This window comes from Drosophila navojoa, chromosome 2, assembly GCF_054131105.1.
Source record: "Drosophila navojoa isolate 15081-1374.11 chromosome 2, UAZ_NAV_1.0, whole genome shotgun sequence".
Taxonomy (NCBI): Eukaryota; Metazoa; Arthropoda; class Insecta; order Diptera; family Drosophilidae; genus Drosophila; species Drosophila navojoa.
The window spans coordinates 14565137-14587601 of NC_142890.1; the positions used below are offsets into that span (position 1 = coordinate 14565137).

The window sequence follows — 22465 nt, forward strand, 5'->3', positions numbered from 1 at the left end:
AAAACTTACACACCTTTATACAAAGGGAGAAACCCAAAATTTTAGATATGTTCTTTTGTTTGTATGACATTTTGTGTTGTAATTTTGGAGTATTCTTTGGTTCTCGTCAGATTGCATAGGGAACGGATACTAAAAATGTAGCTAGTAGAAATTCAAATTGCTTAATTAACTTAACGTAAAACAAACAAAGGCATACAATTTAATATTCCATTTAAAGAAAGATAAAAACAAAAACAATCTACTTTTCAAATGCATAAACGACGTAAAAGATTAATGGCTTGCCGACTTTTAAATGCTTATCCGACACACACTACGAGTAGAAGGTCTTAGAGATAGAGCACAACAATACATAGCATAGAATGTGTTTCCACAAATAATACAAAAGAAAGAACAACAAAAACCACAAAATATGTAAAAATACACTTGATAAACAAACGAAAACAAAAACAAATACTTGATGAATGATGATGAGCAACGCGGTCGCTGATTGTCCAAAACCGTGCCGTGTTGCAATAATTGCTTTGTAAAATGAATAATATATATCTATAATATATATAAAATATATATATACACACATATATATATGTATTCAAAGACAAACCACATACGCGTATACATATGTGTGCGTATGTAAACAAGTTTGCGCTACATTGCCTATACACTTGCATACAAACACAGACAATTGAAACAAAAACAAAATGATGAAAACGATGATATGAAATTACCTTTAACTGCGTTAAAGCCTAAATAATCTAATAGAATAAAACAGAAAATAATCGATATAACTTTTTTTTTTGCCTGTTTGGTTTGTTTTGTTTCAAACATTGTTTTAGCTGCAAGCAAATTATGTAATGAATGCAAAATGCAAGGATTCGTTGATGAAAAACAAACAAAAATGTCACACACCGCACCCATAAATACATATGCATACATATGAACACAAACACTGACACACACGTACACACTAGACGGATCATAAAATTAAAAAATGAAATCAAGCAAAGCTGAGTAAATAGCTGCTTGTGCCGAAAACAGCCGTTATTTAGATTCTTTATCGACAGCAAAGCAGAATAATATAGATTTTTTTCATGCGAAAAAAAATATGAAAAATGAAATTCATAGATTTATTAATTTAAAATTTAAAAATACACACAAAGTACTTCAAATATGAATTATTTTGAAGTATGCATGCAGAAAACAAAAACTAAAAATAAAATTAAAAAAAAAACTACATACATATATGATATACATACATACTATACGGATTATTATTACTCTTATAATTATTATTGTATTGAAGGAAAAATATAAGAACATTAAACAGCATAAATAAAAAATACTTGATTTTTTTTTTGTTTTTCGGGGTTTGTGACCATTTATTATGACTTTTAGAAAGTTTTGAACAGTTAAATTGTCATTAACGGGAGCTGCTTATACGAATGGCTCAATTGTGAACTCAACCACTGAACAGGGAGTTGTTAACTCGAAGGCCTGAAGCACGCTCGGATGCAGCACTCCAATTCTGCCGATGACGGCGTCGTTGTACATGACATTCGCGCATCGCCCGGGGAAGTAGCTGGGATCTGTTCCGAGCAAATGGTATTAGTTAGTTTCTGAGCATCGAATTTCTGTTCAACTCTCACCTTCAGTTGCCTGGAGATAGTAGCCCTTGTCGGCGCCGCCCGTCTTCCAGGGCACAGAGAGCACCTGCATGACACGATCCAACAGCCCGTGAACCACCTCAAATCCGGCGCTCTTGTTGCAGTTAACCGCACACAGGCGTCGCTCGTTGCGAGCACCAACCTCTGCACCTTCGTCAGCCAGCACCACATCGCTAATCTCGAATAGTTTCATTGGCAGCGGCATCTTACGATTTGCCACCAGAGTTTTTAACAAGCCCGGCAGCAAGGTGGTGCGCACCACTTGGAATTCCAATGTCTTGGGGTTACCTATATGGACAGCAGGCAAGGCTTCGATCTTTTTGTTCAGCTTGAGCGCTATGTCGTCACGTGAGCAAAGCGTGAAAGTGAGCGCCTCTGTGAAGCCAGACTGTGCCACCTGTTCGCGCAGCTGCTCCGTTAGTTTGTTAAGTGGAAACTGTTTGGCGATTTGCATAAAGGCTGGCAATGATTTTTTGATGTTATTGTAGCCAAAGGCAATGGCAATGTCCTCGTAGACGTCGCAGGCATGTATGACATCATGACGCGTTGGTGGAATCTTCACGTTTAGTGAGTCGCCATCCTTGGCATCGACCTCGGTTTCCAGATACATACGTGTCAGCATGTCCGCCAGCTTGTTGGCCGGTTCGTTGATGCCAATGTATGCATTGGCTCGCTTCACTGATACACGCTCTGTGCGCACGGCCAGCTCTGGATAAGAAATGATGGTACCATCAGTTTGTACCACATCACATGGCTCGACAGTGAACTTCTTAGCGCAGTGCTCGGAAAAGAGGCATACAATAGTGTCCAGCACAACCTTGGCTTTGGTCAAATCTGTGGCAGTGCATTCGATGAACACATTTTTGGTTTTTAGCGAAATTTTCGAGTGATCTCCATTGATAATTGGTGGCAGCGACAGAACTACACGATTGGCATCGTAAATCACTGGGTAAACGGGCGAATCGCGTATGATGGGCAAATATTGTTTCAGCTGTGCATGCGTGGCATAAAAGTCCATGAGTTGAATGCCGTTCAGCTCTTGCGTTTGGTTTAAAGGAACAAATTTGATTTGCTCCGGTGGCAGGGCCTCATAGCTGAAGGGTCCTTTTATGGTGTCCAGATCGTGAGTGCCAATGGCGACCAAAGTACGTTTGCGGCAAATATTCTGATGCAGCTTGTCCTGCAGATCGATAAAGCTATTATAGGAATCCTGCGTAAAGGTAACATTTCGCAGCACTGCGGCCACAGCAAATGGACGAATTTGCGCTGTGGATGGGTTAATTTTCAGCACTTGGCGCTGCGCCGGTTCCACAAACTCAAACTTAGGCGGCTTCACTCTATAGTATTAATTTGATTTATGAATAATAGGGTTTTTGTGTAGTCGTTTTTCTACTCACTTGCCCTGAAAGACTCGCAGAGCCGTAACCAATCCTTCCAAACAAAGCAGATCATACCGATTAGCTGGTATATCAATCCTGTAGATGATTTCCTCACTGGCATCCGCCGCTGCCGCAACATCGCCTTGCTCTTTGGTGAGCATTTGCTTCTCTGTTGTCTGCAGCAAATGTTTTGAATGTTGAAATGATATTCATTATTTAGTAGTACACTCCAATTGCTTACCACTTCATCCAGCTCCAGGCCGAAGGCGAAACACAGTTCTTGGAACTCATCATCGGCTAGTGAAAGGACGAAGCATTAACATTGAAAATCCACGTGGACTGCTGCCGGTCAACTTACTGTATTTCTTGCCAAGTGCATCAAATAGCAGATCACGCTTAACTCCAATTGTTGGCATTGTGATAATTTAAATAAATTACAGATAGCTCCTAAGATTTAAAATTTCTTAATTTTATATTTTAAGAAATATTAAAAAGTATATTTGTTTGATTAGAGTGTGTACACACCTAATTTATCAATTTATTGGGAAATGTTATTTAACATAACACGAAAATAACATGAGCGATTGGTGGATTATTTTGAATGATGAAATCATATTTTAAGAATACTGTGTCTTTAAGCACTGGTTGCAAGAATATTTAAGATATATAAATGAAAATATCTATTAGTATAGGAATAGATAGAAAACGTTGTAAATTCTAGAAAAAAGCAAATTTAAACTTAACATTGGGAGTTTATTATTCACAATAGAGATGAACGATATGCACGATTTAATATGATAACTATCGATTCACACTTTTCAATAAAATTAGTATTTTTTCAGTTAATTAAATTTAAAAAATATTTTATATTTAAAAGATTCTGCATTTATAAAAATTGGCACAAGACATTGTGTCATGTTTATTATAAATAATTATTTTTGTACAAAAACGTGTCTTAAACGCCATATGCCACCAGTTTTGGATAACTGCAGAGTTATATTCAGTTGGACGCACGTTGTCAATAAAAAATAAAATAAAAACATGCCACACACTGCGTGTCGTTGTGTTGCTTATATGGATTCCAAATCGACAGAAAAAAGTGTATACTGGTGGCAGCTGTTATTGTCGCCTGGCGCTGCATTTCCAAGCTGTCCACACAAGAAATCGGAAGTAAAAAGCGTCCCACTTTTTTAGCACTCATCTTTTTTTTTTTTATTTTAGACCGAACGCAGTCGGAACGAGGTGTTTAGATAGAACACTGTCGACAAAATACAGCGAAAACTGGATCGATCCCAAGGCAACTTAAGCAATTAAGCAGGCAACGCGACGTCAAGCGAGCTCCTTGGCAGACGCGCGTCAGACTGGTACCAAAAAAAAAAAGTATGTATGTATGTGTATGTATAAACGATAACAAAAAAGTATGAAGCGCGTGTGGCCAAAAAGTTAATGAAGCGTTAAAAAATCAACTTGTGGTCATAAAAAAGCTGCGACCCATTTTAAACAGTTATGAGCTGAGCTGAGCCTTAACGAAGGCGGGGCGACACCATAGAGGATATAAATATATTGTCTATCAGCAACAGTCGTCCAATTATATACTTAGATGAAAGTCAGAAGGAACTCAGAAATGATATAATCAGCCAGAATTTTACAGATTTCCTTCGTCTACGTTTTTCTTTACCTCTAAAATTGGAAAAGAACAAGTTAGTCGGACATCCCCAATGGAATCACAATGGTATTGTATTTTTAAATATGCATTATTGGCTTCAATATATATTTCATTTGTGATCTATTTCCCTCATAAATATGTATTAAATTGAGCATTTTTCCACAGGATTTTCTTTTTTCTCAGTTTTTTGGGCTGTGCCCAAAGGAATAATCAATTTAAAAACGCCTTCAACTGCTCTCTGTTGCATTTTTCATAAGCATGTCCTTGCGCAGAGGCTTTGTGTTTGTTTGTTCAACCCTTGAAGAGATTGATTATTGTTTATATTTGTGCCTCCTGTGTGCATACGAATGCAGTGCAAACATACTCATCGCATCGGATTGTGGCCTGAACGACGCCAACGCCAACGCCAACTCTTCCATTTGAATTGGGGCAATTAAAGTGTGTGGTACAACTCACGGCTGAATAACTCTATAAACACGTGATAGATGAAAGGCCGGCTGAGCCGATTTTAACTGCGCTGCCCAATAACAACAACAACAACAACAACAATAAGGACAGCAACAACAATAGCAATTAACATTAACCCCTTCGACCTTCGTCGCTTGGCAGCGGGGGCGTTAATTCAGACACGAGTTCTTGGTCAATTTATCAAATAATGCGGCCAATTCCTGGAAAACGAAATAAAGTGATTATCAAGAGAATTGAGAATCGGCCATTATTATTGACCAGCATATTTTTCATCCTTGCTTTTGTCCTGGCATTGCTTTTGTCTCGCGGCATCTCTAATTCGTTTGTAATTATGCTAAATATTAAATTCATAACTTTATGTTCATATATATGGTCTACATATGTATTTAATATTTAAAAATTTAACTGGCATAGATGATGATTATCTGATGATATGCGTTGTAGAATATTTAATATTTCTATATTTCATTAAGCTACTAAAAATGCTGTAAATTAAAATTACGAATAAAATAAATTTTCATACAGCTCTCTGAAATCTCGCCAAAGTAAAAACATGATGGGTTCTTCTCACGCATAAGCCTCTAAAAATTGCCCTAATTGTTGACTAGTTAGTTTTTCACACGTTTGCTCCAGTTACAATTATTTGGCATCCGCCTCTTCCGCTCTTCCGGCAAACATGGCAAAAAATCAGTCGAGGCAAACATAAGATCAATTCATCATGTTGGTAATTGGATGGGAACGTGTAGATTTTCACTGATCTCTTGCCAAACCCTTGTGCTATTACCTGTTCCGCCAGCTGACCATATCTGACCTGCTGCTGTGTGGTCAGATTCATTTGAAATTAACTATATGCCATGTCGGCATTATACGATATCTGCGGTTGAAAATATCAATTTTCATATAATGCAATTGTCACCCAAGGACCTCCGTGTGAACTGTCAACGGGGCTGCACGTATGCTTCTGTCTGCATACGATCAGATCCCGAGAGTCGAAAAAGAAAATCGAAAATAGAGAAAAGGGATGCCTCGATCAAATCAACTTGTAGACTTGTGCTAGGCTTATCTGATGCGCAATTTTTCAATTTCATGAGTTGATGTTGAGAAATGACCCAGCATCGATATCAGTTACAATTTACATTTTATTTTTACACCGTTTGCGCACAGGTAAAAGATAAACATATCAATTACTCAGCATCGAGGCCCGTTGACAGACAAACCGAACTACTGCCACTGCTACCAGCTAAAGCCACTCCTGGATCTAACTCATCGTTTCTCACTTCCGAGAAAGTCATTTCTCACACTGGGCACTGGGATTTGTTTGTGTTTCATTTGGATTTCGATTTCGATTTCAATTTCTTTTGTCTTCTGGCCAGACGTAGTCTCAAGTGTCGCTTTTGGAAAGTGTTGCTACTTTTGACTTCTGGCTAAGTGTTTTGGGCCGCAGACCCTTCAGGTGCCAATGCAGCACCTAACAGCATCTATGGGAAATTATATGAATTATATTAAACGGAGTCCAACAGGGATAAGCGAAATCCTTGAAACCGTTTGAAAGTTTCGCTTTTTATTTTATTTTTATTTTATTTTATACATACACAAATAAATTTTGTTGGTTGTATTCGAGACGCTTGGCAGCAGACGTTACTATAAAAATACCCTGTAAAAATGTTGAGAAATGTAACAACAGAATGTTTATCTTATATAAGTATATGTTTAGATTCATATAAAAATATGCATATTTATAGATATATATAGAGAGATGCAAATCATTTCATTATTCATAAACTCTATTTCCAATAAAAGAGATTAAATTAAAATTGATTTCAGATCGAGTTAAATTCATTTTAGGTTAGTTTCTCAATTACCCACATTGTCGGCTCTGAGAGTCAGTTCAAAAGCCTAATATTTCCACATATGCAGAGCATCTGGATAGTGGTGCATTGCCGAGTGTTCTCGCTTGCTGTTTAACTGCGATTGTTACCCTAATTTTGAGTCGTCTTTAAAAATGAAACGGTCTGATCGCCAGCCTGACCGCTGGGCCCGGCCCAGCCATTGGCAGCAGATCCAACCACGCGTTGGATCGCCCGTAATGGCACAATCAGAATAGCTAGGCTGCGGCGCGGCGCACGCGTGTCATTCCTGGGCAGCAATCAAAGTGATGGGAAAATTGCGTTTGGGTTCAACAGGTTCGCTTGGCTGTGCATGATTTTTGTTTTTGTTTGCCCAAAGGTTAAACGTGCGAATTTCACCAATGGCAACAAAAATGAAAAGAAGATGGAAACGGAGGCCACGTCTTCAGCTCGAGGTCCAGGCCCAGGGCCTTTTTTGATCAGCGGTCGATCAATGAGTATGCGAATGCGCCACAGTTTCGTTTTCGGTGGTAATCGTAATCGTCTGACTTCTTGTGCTGCTCCTGCTCTTGCTCCTGCGCCAGCTCCTGACATCATTGGGCGCATACCGTACGCGAATTTAAAGCTTTTATATATATGTATATATATATCAGCTACAGCTACAGCTACAGCTAAAGCTAATTAAATGTAATTTGGTACTTCCTTTTCAGCCGAAATAATACATATAAATAGTATCTTTAGTTTACATTTTATTCGCGCTCTTCTCGGCCGGCCTCTGCGCTCATTATTATAAATTTTCGTTTTCTTACTTAAGGTCACTTCAATTCCATACAGCTATACATATATGTTCATGTATATGTATCCTATATGCCAGGGTTAGTTTGTATGCATGCTTCAAAGGAATTCGCTCGTTGTACCTCAAGTGCAACAATACAACAATTGAGAAAAGAACTAAACTGTGGACGCAGTGGAAAACCGAAACTGAAACTTGTTAATTGTTTTGCGCTCGAGTGGCGCGGCCTCTGTAGGAGCGCGCACGCTCTTCAGTTTCCACTGAAGAAACACTTTCCATTCAAGCCCAATAAACGAGCCATTGTGAAAAACGTTGGCCCATTCATGAAAGCACCTAAGAGGGGCACCGCGTTCTGTGTCTGAAACTGCAATTGTTGCGCCGCAAATTAGACGCTCAATTACTCTACAAAATTCCTGGATAATTTCATTGAAGTGAGTGGAAGGAAGGCGTACGGGCTTTGGTTCGTATAGGGAGTAGAGACACAGACATGCCTAGCCTCTCCTGCTGCTACGTCTGCACGAAAGTGAATCTTGACCACGTGGTGTTTCTTTGATTGTAACCCTTCGCTTAGACGATCATTTTTCATAATTTATCCTCTAGCCACATCCTTCCGTAAAATGTTCTCACACTTGACCCGCTGCGCTCGGCAACGCCCCGCCAAGGATCGGAAGTTGTTCCTGTGCCGCAGCATCATCATCGGCCTCGGCATCATTCTAGGCGCACTCAAAAATCTTGTTGCTCAACAGACGAGTAGAAAATCTTATTAAAATTTGTTATTTCTTTCGTGGCCCTTTTCTCTTGTTATATTTTTTGTTTTTTGTATTTTTTATTGCTTTAATCATTTTTATTTTGTGCGGCTTCCGTGCCACCTGTTATGCTCAGCGTTGGCGAAGGTGTAGCAGCCAGAAGCAGCAGCAACAGCAGCAACAGCAGCAGCAGCAGTAGTCGGAGCAGCAAGCAGCAGCAACAGCCTGAGGTCCTCGGATCCTTGAGGCCTTTTTGATTTTTCTCAAGTGATTGCGTAGTTTTCATCTTTTGTTCGCTTATTGTTGTAGTTCTCAGTGTTTCAAATTTGAATTGATCATGGCGTGCTGATCTGGGTAAGGGTAACGTGGGATCGCCACAAAAGCCATGTCCTACATCCGACCCTATCTAAATACCAATCACAATTTGTCGATCGATTATAATGCCTACTTCCGATTCCGACTTCGTTTCCGTTAATCCAATTCGAATGCAGCATGAAATTAATTTCTATTTGCAAAGACAAATGGCCTTGGGCCAGATGACGAATGCCAGCGAATTAGTCAAACTTGTTGCTGGATCAGGATCTGGATCAGGCCGGCGCCAAGCGGTTGCCAAAGATCACCAAAGAGATGGCTATCGAGTGCCGTCCACTCCTGTTGGCAAAACAAAACACAGGCACAGAGCAGCTTCAAAGTCGAGCCGTGCGACAAAAATTGCTACGCTTCACTCTGATCCCATCAGATGGCTGATAAATATATATGTGCATGTACATACATACAGATATAGATGGATAGATGCCGGCAGGTTGTGATAACCATCAGTATGCAATCTATAACAACAGGCTGCCTGCAGGCGTGCCCAAACAATGACACAGTGGGCGCTGCATTGACCTGGCCAGGACAACATTGCCTCGACTCGACTCGAGCCCGACCCTATCCAACCCTCAACTGAGCGTGTGTATAATCTAGTTTTAATTTTCATGGGAATTAACCCATGTCCTCATGTCCTTACAGCAATTTTGTGTAAACAATGTGCAATTTATGCGCTCTGTATTTACACACGATATTCATAAAAATGTGAAAAAAAAAATATAGCTTCTGTCCTGTCGATTCCTGCCGCTGTTTGAGCTATTATTTGCTTTGATTTTCACTTGACTCTTTTTTTTTTTTGCGCTGACTGAAGTGTACATATCATATTTGCATCAATTTTTTCTCAGCGCTCGTCAATATTTGCTCAGCAAGTCAAACAGTTGGCACATCCCGGGCACACAATGCTCCAGTGCTCCTCCTCGTCTGCTGATTTCTCTTGGACTTTGGATCGGCCAATTGCATATTTAATTTGCCTTTAATGAATTTTCAATTTGACAATGCCGCACACGAACGCGCCGAGGCCACCCACCTGAAAACATGAACATGACTACACATGCAATCCTGTCTCGGCTCCTCGTCCAATTTCCATTCGCAATCCCATTCCGATTCGCAGTCGAGATGCCATTGCATGATGCTGTCCTGCTTCCGATTGATTGACTTTCGCTCGTTGCATTCCTTGCGAGATCATTTTGGGCGGTGCTAAATGCTAATAAAATAAGTAACATACAAATTTTCAATTTGTGTTTAGGACAAAAAATAAGTGGGCTACGGCTGCCGAAAATGATCGCAGTCCCGGACAACACTTTCACGGCCCAGAGGGACTTACTAATGGGAGTCGTTGACGTGCGCCTACTTTTAATCTTGATTGGCATCTGTACAGCTCCTACACGTTCCACATATTGAACTTTAAGAATTGGGGTATATCTATCTCATTGATAGATATGTGCAATATTAAAGTTATATGAATACAATTAATAATTTAATAATCAATTTTGTCTATTCGTTTATAATGTGAAAAGAATATAAAATTCCTTTTTGACTTTGAATTATTTTATAATAATAAAATGTATTTATTTACTAATTAGACATGATTAGAGAATAAGAAATATGGTTTAGTAAAAGGCTAAATGTATTATTAATTTCCTTTGAATATCATCATTATAAAATTTCCTTGTGATAAAATCAATGAATATGAGAATGATAATACAATTTGGACTTTTTAATACAACTTCTGAATAGGGTAGGCTATATTACAAACTCTATTTCATAGCAGCTTTGTTTTTGCAGATTTAATCTCTTTTGGTCTCTCCTTTGACTTTATCACAGGCTAAATTCGGTACATTTCACAATTTTCTTACATATTCTTAAGACTTAAATATGATGAATATTATGGTATGATAATAATAATGATACTGGAAGCAATTAAAATAAATTATATAGTAGTTCCATTCTACAACTATGTAAACTAATATCACTTAGGGCATTTACGTTTCGATCAGTTGCCGTAATATAATCTTAACAGCTTGTTGCATGCGCTTTCTGGAAGCTGCTCCACATTGGCAGATCCCAGCCCGACTCTCGAGCAGCAGACATAAGTTGCATTTATGCGTATTGACATGAAAAGTATGACCCGTTACCCGTTACCCGCAAGTCAGAACTGGCCGGAGATGTGTGTATTGAGGTACGTATGTATATTATGGTATATGCCGCATATTGTTCATCTTTAACCGGCTGTAAGTGGCAGCAGTTTTCGAATCGCTCGTTAAGTGACAGGCACGCAAGGCGCCGTTGCGCATGGGCTGGATGCAGCATGAAGTTGCCTCTCTGAATAGCTAACCCTTTTCCATTGCATGCCGCAGCACGTGTGCCCTTTAACATATTGTTCTTGTTGTTGTTGTTGTTGTTGTTGCTACCGTTGTTGTTATTGTTGTGCGTTTTTGTCAATACGCATAAAATTCAAATCGATATGCAAACGTTGGGTTGGCGGATGCCTCAACATCAGCCAGGATCGATAAACATAAACTTAACAACAGCAAGAGCGCTGCTCAGGGATATGGCGATACGATCGTCGTTGTTCGGCTGCAGGTGTAACCGAAGGCGTCACATGCCCAACTGTCACTTGTGCGCACTCGCAGCCAGTCACTCGTAAATTGCACTTGCAGCAGAAGACGAACAGCAAAAGGATACGCACAGGTCCTGTGCCGGGCAATCGGGGGTTGTTTGCTGCCAATAAATTTGTTGTGCCTGCACTTGCTGCGGTTTGTTGTGTGACATTTTTATCTAATTGACAACGTTTTATTGCCGCCTCGTAGATGTGCACGTCTGATAGCCCAGCGGCAGGGGCAACTGCAGCTTGGGGCGTGCTACCTCAGTTAGCTGAACGCCCACACATCAAAGGCAGCGACAGCGGCAGCATAAAGTGATTTCTTTAATATCAAATGCACTCGCACAATATGAATTCCAGCGAATCATTTGGCTGGGCGTTGCTCCGAATCGAAGATCGACCACCAGGCGAGTCCTAGTCCGACGAGCTAAATGCGCTGTCTCATGCTCGGCGTACAACTAAATTGCCTGCGCGATGCGAGGCCATACTAATTGTTAGCGCTAAAATGTGAGCCTAACTATGCGAGTTAGTTAGCGCCGGGCACGCTTATTAGGCATGCCCCTAGACATGACCATGCGTACCATCAAGCGTGTCCTTGACGCTCGGCTAACAAGCAAGCGTCGAGCGCATCGACGCCGGGTCAAACCCTCAACGAGCATATCAATTGGAAAATTTTCGCCAGGTTGTAATAAACAAGATTTTCATTGCGATATAATTTCGGGCCACGGCGGCGGTGGTCAGCGGCATGCCGAATTGCCTGAGCGGCGGCACAGTTGTGAAGGTGTGTCCAGCAGGTAGAGTTTGGCCTGGCCAGGCATGAGGCATGAGTTGCTTAGCGGCTCAGTCTTTGGTCCTGGCGACGATTTAGATAAGATATTGCTGGCCATTTGGTGCTGACAAATCATTGCGGCCATCTATGGCCTGATGTTTGGATTTTTGCAAATTTCGCAGCGCTTAGTGGTCAAAACTAATCCTGTTATAGGTTTGTTTGCATTTCCGCCCCTTGTTCCGGAACATCCTACCACCACCACCACCACTACTACCCCATAATCATCTTGTTAGCGGCTTTAGATTGCCACCGATAAGCGCCAGCGCATCTTCTATTCCATCCAGCCAGCGCCATTTTACAGGCTGGGGCTGTGAATGTGCCTCTCTTGCTGTTGCGGTTGCCTCTTGCCTCTCAAGCTCATCGAGCCAAAGCAATTCCAACACAGTGCAACCCACCACTGCTTGCCATTGGCTGTTGCTCGGGCACGGCACGTGCTGCCTGTGGCCGAGGTAGGTAGGCAACTCGTTTACCTGTTCCTCGCTCTGCTCGTCTTACCTGTCTGCAGTGGTAGGTTTTGCGTGGAGCGTATAAATACCGCCGCCAGGATAAGGCCACAGTCAGAAACTCGCCAGCAGCCACGGTGAACGGTTCAAGTTGTTCATTGCACAAAATCAATTGAGAATAAATATATTGCTAAAATGTCGTCCAGTGAGATATATCGCTATTACTACAAGACCACTGAGGATTTGCAGGGCTTCAAGCCGGGTGCAGCGGAGCCCTACTTCAATCCCATGGCCGCCTACAATCCGAGCGTCACGCACTATCAATTCAATTGCAATACGCTGGCCAGCTCCAGCAATTATATGTCTGCCAATGGGTTCATCAGCTTCGAGCAGGCCAGCTCGGACGGCTGGATCACCTCGTCGCCGTCCAGCCATCGCTCCGAGAGTCCCGAATACGTTGATCTGAGCACCATCTACAACAATGGCTGCAACGGCTTGCCCCAAGCGCAGCAGTTCGCATTGGCGCTGGAGCAGTCGGCGCCAGCAATGCCAGCGACCGCAGCACAGCCAGCCCTGGAGATCATGGGCTCGCCCAATGTGGGCACCTGCAAGACACTGCCAGCAGCAGCAGCAGCGCCAGTGACGAAGCCCAAGCGCAGTTATACGCGAAAGAACCAGCAAGCAGCAGCAGCAGCAACAGCTCCAGTCACCGCCTCTGTAAGCCAGACCAACTCTGCTCAGCCTGCGTCCCAGTGCAACAACGGCAATGTCCAGTTATATGCCGACGACTTTCAGAGCTTTGACTTCGATAATTCGGCTCTGTTTGACGACAGCGTGGAGGATGATGACGACATGATGCTGGACTTTGACGACGACTTCGATGGCGAGGGCAACGATGGCTCCTTTGCTCTGGGCGATGGCGACAGCGAAGATGCAGCTGGCAATCCCAATGCTCCAGCCACTGGCGCTGGCAAGAAGCGTCGCAACAAGCAAATCTCGCCCGTTATCAAGCGCAAGCGCCGCCTGGCAGCAAATGCCCGCGAACGCCGCCGAATGCAGAGCCTCAATCAGGCCTTCGACCGACTGCGTCAGTATCTGCCCTGCCTGGGCAACGACCGGCAGCTGTCCAAGCACGAAACTCTCCAAATGGCCCAGACCTACATCACCGCCCTGGGCGATCTGTTGCGCTAACCGATCGCAGCCTACGTTCATTTGCCAAATGTTGTACCTTCACCTGTATATATGTATGTCAAGCTAGAGCCCAGTAGGAAATTATTGTTTAAGTATTGCGCTGTTAATTGTTTAGTTAAATATTTTCAATTAAATATTAAGACTTGAAATAAAAACATTTAAAGAAAACTAAAAACAAACATCTCTCTATTTATTTTGTATAGTTTTTTTATGTATAGAAATTTACAAATTTTGAATAAAAATCACAAACATACATTTGTATATCTTTTAAAAATTATGGTCATCAAAGATCTACGGAAATCGATTGAAAAAGATGTTCAGTTCCTTAAAAAAAATTATTTTCAATGTTTGGGATGAATAAATAAATTTCAGAATCTTTTATAGGGAATTTTATTTGATTCATAGATTTATTTAAACATGTTTACTTAGAGAGAAAAATGTATAATTATAATAATTAATAAATGTATAATTATTCCAATTCCAATTGCCGTCTAATATATGCTCTTAAACTTATTTATCCCACAATATTTTTATTTATTTGTTATTATATTATTTATTCTAGAAATGTTTGTATTTTAAAATGTATCATGTGCAGCAGTAGAACCTTAAAATTGCTGTATATGGAATAATTTATTTATTTAATAATATTTAATTGATTAAATTTTATTAAAATAAATGATAGCATTCTGCCGTATAAGTAATTCATATAAACCGTTCCTCATCTTTATTTATTATTTTATATTTTACTACTAATATTAAAACTTCCCATCATATAAATTGCTCATGGCTGTTTAGCTTATGTTAGGGCTTTGTCCTGCTTGACTTTCGCGGGCGATCCATCAATCTGAGTCGATCTGAAGCTCAGTTAATGTCTTCACCTTTTGCGCAGAACTTGGCGCTTCCTTTCCAGGCGCCTTATTTAACGCACTGCATCGATTCTCACACACTGCCCGGGTCGATTCGATTCGAGTCGAGTTGAGTTGAGTCGCGCGCAATGCGTTCAGCTTTATTATGTGGAGCAAGGTGATCGATTTGGCGCTTCGCGATCAATTTGTAGACAGTTCAGCGAAATTAGTCGCCAGCTACACAGGCTGGCCAAAACAAATACTCGAAAAGTGATCCCCGAACAGTATTGTGCCGATAATTATATGGCCGAGCGCAGCGGAGTGTGGCTGCCAAATTAAGTTAAGTGTGGGGCGCTGATCTGCTTTCAACAGCCAAAAAAAACAAAAACAGAAAAACAACAACAAATCATCGAGCGCCACTCACAAATCGTTTAAAGTTCGATTGATGATCGTTGCTGGCGGATAACCGACAAAGGCTGGGGCTTAGCTTAGGCTGGCTTAAGCCTGGATTTAAGGGCTGCCAATTCATTCAGCAGAAAGCGTTACAGTTCCTGGCCATGTCAGTCGGGTCAGCGATTCAATCACGCGGAAGATACAAAACCAATTTGCTGATAGCACACCACCGACTGACGATCGCCTGCCACTACACAATCGCAGTGGGAACCTCTACGGGGGGCATTGGGGCGCGGCAGGACATTGCTACGTGGGCCGAATTTTCTGTTTGTTTTATAAAATGATTTTCGGGCGTTGCCGCAAAGCTTTCGCAGTCCGCGGCCTGGCGTGGCCTGGACAATCAAAAGGAAATTCACATAATTAGTTAGCGGCGCGGCTTGGACAGCGCTTCGTTAAATTGTTAATGACTTAATTTAGAGCTCTCCCTCGCATTTGGCTAGCCAATGCAGGCCTGACAGTGGTAGCAATTATGCAGGTAGCCCCAATATCCTGTCGTCTCTGTCTCCGCCTCAGCGTATGAGTGTGTGTGTGTGTGTGTGTGAATCTCTTTCGGTGTGCCTGGGATCGCGCTCTTGTTAGCGACAATTTACGGCTTTGAACGCTTCCGCACAATGCGTCGCCGTCAATTTGTCAATTACACAAATTGTTTAGCTCTCGACTCGCCACGACACCAGCCACCACCACCAACAACAACAACAACAACAGCAGCAAAAAGAGTAAAGGCAGCGTTTCGATTTTGGCTGCGTTGGGGCTTCTTCCTGCCAAGCATGAATGGCTTTGTGCAACCGAGCTACGTTCCGATCGCTGTGCAGCTGCACAGATTCGATCCAGCTTCCATCTTTTGGCAAAATGCAACTGCTTGCCAATACAATTAGTTAGAATTCATGAATGGCAATGGGAACTTACGTACAGCCGCCGACCCCAGCCAGCTTTTGGCAGTGCCCGATGCCGCCAACAGCAGCAGCAGCAGCAGCAACAACAACAACAACTGAAGCAAAAGTCGGTGCCCCAGTCGGAGTCTTGCATGTCTTTGTCAATTTATAGACAGCTTGCCTGAGCATTATTAACACGTATTATTATGCATTCGAATTGGAGTTCAGGATCGAGCTTAAGGGTACGTCGCCCCGTTGCATATTTTGTGGGTTTTTCGTTGTCGTTGCGGCAAAGAGGCAACAGGCAACAGGCAACAGGCAACAAGTCGTAAAGGAATTAATGTGCCTAAAAATTTGTCATGTCGATAATTGGCGCGCTTTATTTTGAGGTTTCCTTCCTCGCCTCCTGCGGCCATTGTTGAGCTGCAAAAGTCTGTCTAAGCGGTTACTGATCTTAAGTAAGCATATCTGTGTCTGCGCTAAACAAGTTAATGAGCCTTAACACCATCAATTTGTCACTTCTGATTAGCGTCCCCATGGGGCATCGCGATCGACATGGCCAACCGCATGTCAAGTCCATTGAATGCTGACAGCTAATTGGACCTCAACTTAGTCTCAAGTGTAACAATGTCGTTGTGTTTGTCGTATTATTTATAAAGTTATTGCATCTCCACCAATTATTTAAGACTACAGATGTATAACCATGTAACATTGTTGCAATTATTATATATAATTTTTATAATCGCAGTTTTGGACATTTAAATGTAGTTCCCATTATTCCTCTAAGAATTTTGGGCCTGAAACTTAAAAATGTATCCTGACTAATAATCGCTATAACTATATTTAGGGATTGCACATCAATTACTAGTTCAAATAGCTTCTGATTAAAGTATTACTAATAAGGTTAAACAATTTATATAAATGTATTTATATAATTTCATGAAATTAATGTGTATATTGGGTTTAGGCTAAATCGTATTAGAAATGCTAATCTTGTAGAACAATTATCTATTTATTGTTATACTTTGCTATATTCAATTTTCTTCTATATGTATCATTTTCTTGTACAATTTCTTTCTGCGGTTTTCCTTGGTATTTTCATTGTTATTTTTACAATTTCCAAGAGAATATTTTGTTGTTGCCATAAAACACTTTCTCATGCCTTGCTGGGCACGTTATCCGTCCCATTCAAAGGACTATTAAAAAACATACAAACCGCAACATTTTGTAGATGTTTTTTTGTAAATAGTTGTGGTTGAAGTGCACATAGTTTCCGTTTCCGGCGGTTTTATTTTGGCATTGTTGTGTGAACATTTTACGCTGATCCTTTAATTATTACGCAATAATTGCGTGCGCCAATGCGAACTCCAACAAAAAATGGAAACTCGAATGCATTTGGCTGATTGATGTGTGCTCTGATCCTCTTGCAGGTCTTCCAGGCTGAGGTAAACCCAACCCACGAAGGATCGGCGTGCAGACGCGTGTGCAGCGATCGGTGTGTGTGTGTGGGCCCATTCTTGGTCTTGGCCAAAAGTCAAAGCCGAAGTCGATGCCAAACGATTGCAATTATTAAGCCATAAAACGAGCTGCGTTAAATGCCAAGTCTGTAATTAGCGACACCAAATCACGTGGGTCACGCCCCGGCCGGCAATGTGTGCGGCCCGCAATAAACGCAGAGAAATGCCAAACAACGTTACCTGGTCGGTGAAAGTCAAAGCCGAGCCCAATTATAGATCGCTGTTTGTTTAAGGAAGTTTGGGCCAATTAGTCAAACATTCGCTACGCTCATCTTCCAGTCAGCTAGCCAGCGAGCCAGCCATCCAGCCTGCCAGTCAGTTACCATCAATCAGTAGCTCCGATTACTGACGAGCGTTGCAGGAGCAAGAGATTTAACCGTTACAGGTTGACAAACAATTCGCACGGCCGATCGCTCGACTGGGCAACTCAATTAGCCACACAGACGCATCGCTCCAGTTGACTGACTTCACTTGCTGGACCCCTAACAAACTCTCCAAGTAGGTGGCAGCCATCAAAGGCCTCTCTAAGCCTTTGAGCAGAGGCTTGTCCGTGAGTCGAGTATCTCACGCTGCACACAGCCAGCAGCGACGATCGTCAGTGAAAGTGCATCAAAAATCAAAGTCGACGTTGATTTTTTGACAATTTTCGGGCGAGGCATCAAATTAACACAACAAAAACGCAAAGATGCTACCAAAGATGCAGAGCCAAGGCAATGAAAAAAGCCAAGCTAACAATGAAAGATTATTTAACTGAATAACGAAAAGTGAATACCCTATCAGATAGGGCTTAAAATCTTCGTAAAGGAGCACTAGATTTATCGAGAGTTTGCTTTCAATTGAATAAATGTGGGCGATTGAGATATTCATGATAATATATTAGCTGATGTAGTTGGATCTTTTCGATATTCATGTAAATTATTTACGATATGTGATAAATTAAACAAAAGATAATGATAGTACTATGATGATACGATATATATTATAATCTTTCCCACTCATCTTTACTATATATAGTTTATGATATTCTGCAGATAAATATTTTAGTACTCCAGCAAGTAGAAGTATTTGTAGCCTCACGTTAGAGTATTTAAGTCCAAATCTTAAAGAACTTGCTGTAGTTTTTTTTTTTTTTTAACTGAAATTGCCACACGCAAGCCATCTCCATCGCTTTGTCACGTTAAGATGCTACAAAGGGATCGAGACAGAGACAGACAACGAAATAGAGAGAGGGAGATAGAGGCATGCAAGAGCATGAGGCGAACTTGACGCAGCATTTTTTGGCAAATATTCTGGTCTTGCGGTCTGTAATTTTGTATTCGCATTCGGGGGTCATTTGATACAGTTTTCCAGCTCATTTGCTTGTAATTGGGCACCAGAGGTTCGCGCAGGCTCCACATGAAATCTCTGTCCCGTTGGTCCGATCGTCTGCGCCGTCGAGCGGCTGCCAACTTTAGCTCAGGTTGACGACTTTTCAAATTATCAGTTAAATTTTTGGGTACTTTTATATACATATTTATTAATCAGGATTTCGTGTGAAAAATTCATCCAGGGTGCGCTCATATTTTGTGTTTAAGCCCAGCTCAGCAGACAACAAACAGCAACTACAACAACAACATGCCACAGGACAGCAGCAAATTTAATGTCAACGACGTCGGTGGCTTTGGCATCACTTCAAGTTTTGACCGCTGTCTCGAGAATTTTTGGTCACTTGGCTTGTGATTTTTATTCTCCCTCTTTATGGTTTTTTTTTTATTTTGATATTTTTTTCATTAAACGTCCACCTGCAAGCAGCTACCCGCCAGTGGTTCTGGCCTGTGTGTTCGTGAACTGCGTGTGAATTTAATCCCCTGGCCCCAATTATTCAAGTAATTAAGTATTAATGTGCGAAACTTTATCACCTCGGGGCGACGCAGCAAGTCGTGATTTTCCAGGCCATTTGTGCCTAAGCGCTCAGAAAAGTGCGGCTTCAGATTGGCGATCGTGCTAGTGCGCCTGCCAGCAGGTGCTGAGGGCAATTTAAATTGCAAATATGATTTATAGAATTCGACTTTAGATCTTTAGATCTTCGCTCAATATCCCAATGCCCACTAAAAACGAAACTTTACTAATTACGAATAAAAATTACTGATCAAGGGGGCCGCACTATGCCGCCAAAGGATATATCTGATATACGTGCAATTAGCAGATATAATCCGTGTGATTCCATCCAACAAAAATGTCAATAACAATAAATTCCTTGGCAAGTTGGGCGCACACTTCAGAGATTGTCCGTGGGACTCGGCACTGAAGAGGATTTCGGCGGAAATCAAGATATGGGATGCGGTGAGGTGATTACGTACGAAGTGCAGCTCATAACTGTCAAAAATCAGGCAATCAATTGATTGGCGCATTGATCGGCTGCAAGGATCAAGAGCCGAGCGCTGAGGACCGCACAGGACTCGCACAATATTTTAGAGGCGTGTTCCGGCTGTCAACATTTTATGTTGGTGGTCAGGGCAAGTCAAGTTGTGGTCGCAACTGCAACAGCAGCCAAGAGCAGCCAAGAGTAGTCAAGATGCCTGAGAACCGTGCGGGTGTTCCCATCGTGCCCATCGGCGCAGGTCCTTCAGCCAAACAATAGCGCTCACAATTCGCCGTCCCGTTGAGTCCTTTGTGCGTGCGCAGCACACAAAGGCAACTACTTACAACACATTATGACACGAATTTGAGAACGAAACTGAAAACGGCAACAGCAACGGCAACGGCTTGACCTTAGAATAGGCATTTTATTGCCCAACACACAAGTCCTGATTCATTGCTATTACTCTATTTCAGTTTCCCTTTCGCGGTGCGGCGTGTCCTTGTGCTCCTTTTGATGCTGGACAATCGCTTTGAATTTGCGTGAACCAAATCAAATTTTATTGCTTAATTTTTTTGTATTCCCGCAGGATTCTCTAATTGAATTGCGCGCTCTGTTAAATTTTACATTTGTCTCGTCCAGCCAAAGTTCATTATTTATTTCTATATCTCTGCATTTTCATGTAAATCAACTTTCTGTTTTTGTTTGCTGGCGGTTGTTTAATGTTCGTCTTCTTTGTGTCCCGCGCAACTTTTTGTAAATAGCCCCGAATTCTCTACGCCGTTGGAATCGGTAATTTATTAATCGCTACAATTTATTACATTTACTTCAACATGTTGCATAGTTAATTTAAGGGCAGACCATTTGACTAATTGTTCTCTCACAAACTTGCAAATGTTTAATGAACTAAATAGAGAATGGAACGCAGAAGAAAGTAGTTTACTTTGGAGGCAATGTAGCTTCTAAAATAATAAACAGAATAAAATAGAATTTGTTTTACATCTGCAGTTTAAATTAAAATAAAACATATGCTAAACTTATTCTATTTGAGTTACACGTACATATTTTACTCCCTTCTTTACATATTAGTTTTTTATCTGTTATAATTTCACGCAGAAGATAATATATCAGAAAATATTGCCAACATGTCCTAATAACATTAATTAATAAATAAACAGAGCTTATTCTTTTAATTTCTCTTCCATTTGTTTAGCATCAGCTGAATGGATTTGAGTTTTTCCAAATATTTTCAAATTACACCTAGTCAACAAAATTCTATTTTAAATGAAGTAACTTTTGTTAAATATATTGATAATTTATCAGTTGTGAAAATAATGCTAGTTCTGATCATTTCTATATGATTTTATCAATATAAACATAAACATGTATCAAAATAATTATACTCGTATGACTATAAAAGAATCATAATTTTGTGCTATAAAACTAGAAAATTATTAATTAATTATTAAGCAAATATCTGAATTCTATTCATATTATCTAGTTATATTATTCATAATAAATGTATAATTATTTATTTATTATAATAATAACTAGAAGTAATATCATTCTAATGAGAAATGTCTGACTTTACTTTACTTATAGAAATAGATTGCAAGACTTTTCTTCTTCTTGGATTGCAGCAAGGTATAAAATATACGATTTACTTAAAGTCACGGTATTCATCTTAGAAAGGTAATCAATAAATTTTCCAATACGATATATATATATCTCTGCAATTGGGCAAACGCCATTTTTTCTATGATTATTTTGGGTTTGTTTTGCTTTTTTCGGTATTAAGAGCTGTATGCCGTTAGCCCTATTCCTGACCCGGCCAGCTGACGTTGGTTGGGCACACGTGTTCATATAGCTAGGCATTGCGAAGCGTGCGCGCGAGTTTGGGTCTCAATTCGGATTTGTAAGCCGAGCCCAAGGCCCGACAGTGGTTAACTGAGCTGCATCTGTGTAGCCTTGTCGGCATCACACCTTCCTCACTCTTGCAGTCCATCAGCCAGCAACCCTTTCCAATTTGTCTTGGCGCACTGCTGTCCATGTCCTTTAAGCGGTTTATCCTGCTGTTGCGCTTGCCGCTCTTTTTCACTCTTCGCTCTTCCTCACTCGTGCTCATCGGAAGTCGGCACTAGCTGTTGAAGAGGGAGGAGCGGCAGCAGGAGCGGGAGCGGGAGCTCTCTGCTTCCTTGAAATTATGTATAGAGAGCAAAATATCGAACCGTAAAAGAAACAGCTACAACAAAAACAAGCCCACAAAGGAGAACGGCAACAGCAACAGCAGCCAGAACGGGAACGGGAACGGGAACGGGAACGGGAAAGGCAACGGCAAATGCTACCCAATTTTGAAGTCAAAGTAGCACCAGATGACGGCATGCGCCGTCCGTTTGTTCTGAGCGATCCTTGGGCAGCATATGTTGCCCCTTGGCTTGAGTGTTGG

The 22465-nt window shown here is 41.2% G+C and overlaps 2 protein-coding genes and 1 long non-coding RNA gene across 4 annotated transcripts in view; 1 reads left to right on the forward strand and 2 right to left on the reverse strand.

Moving 5' to 3' along the window:
* The window catches only part of LOC149092169 (uncharacterized), a 116730-nt gene that overhangs the window by 7742 nt on the left and 86523 nt on the right, over positions 1–22465 (reverse strand). The gene's annotated exons all lie outside the window — the stretch shown is intronic.
* On the reverse strand, positions 40–3575 carry beta-PheRS (phenylalanine--tRNA ligase beta subunit). Its single transcript, XM_018097933.3, has 5 exons — positions 3399–3575; positions 3282–3337; positions 3059–3216; positions 1644–2998; positions 40–1583 (listed from the first exon to the last, which is right to left on the reverse strand). The coding sequence occupies exons 1-5, from the start codon at positions 3454–3456 to the stop codon at positions 1432–1434; spliced, it is 1779 nt and encodes a 592-aa protein (XP_017953422.1). The 5' UTR covers positions 3457–3575; the 3' UTR covers positions 40–1431.
* On the forward strand, positions 12922–14151 carry ato (atonal). The gene has a single exon (XM_018100851.3). The coding sequence runs from the start codon at positions 12999–13001 to the stop codon at positions 13992–13994; it is 996 nt and encodes a 331-aa protein (XP_017956340.1). The 5' UTR covers positions 12922–12998; the 3' UTR covers positions 13995–14151.

Excerpts from the sequence above, each read along its gene's own strand:
- ato (XM_018100851.3), top strand. The coding sequence starts at position 12,999 with ATGTCGTCCAGTGAGATATATCGCTATTACTACAAGACCACTGAGGAT.
- beta-PheRS (XM_018097933.3), bottom strand. The coding sequence starts at position 3,456 with ATGCCAACAATTGGAGTTAAGCGTGATCTGCTATTTGATGCACTTGGC. Across the intron at positions 3,338-3,398 it reads TGCACTTGGCAAGAAATACA|CCGATGATGAGTTCCAAGAA; the intron begins GTAAGTTGACCG and ends TCCTTTCACTAG. Across the intron at positions 3,217-3,281 it reads GCCTGGAGCTGGATGAAGTG|ACAACAGAGAAGCAAATGCT; the intron begins GTAAGCAATTGG and ends CATTTGCTGCAG.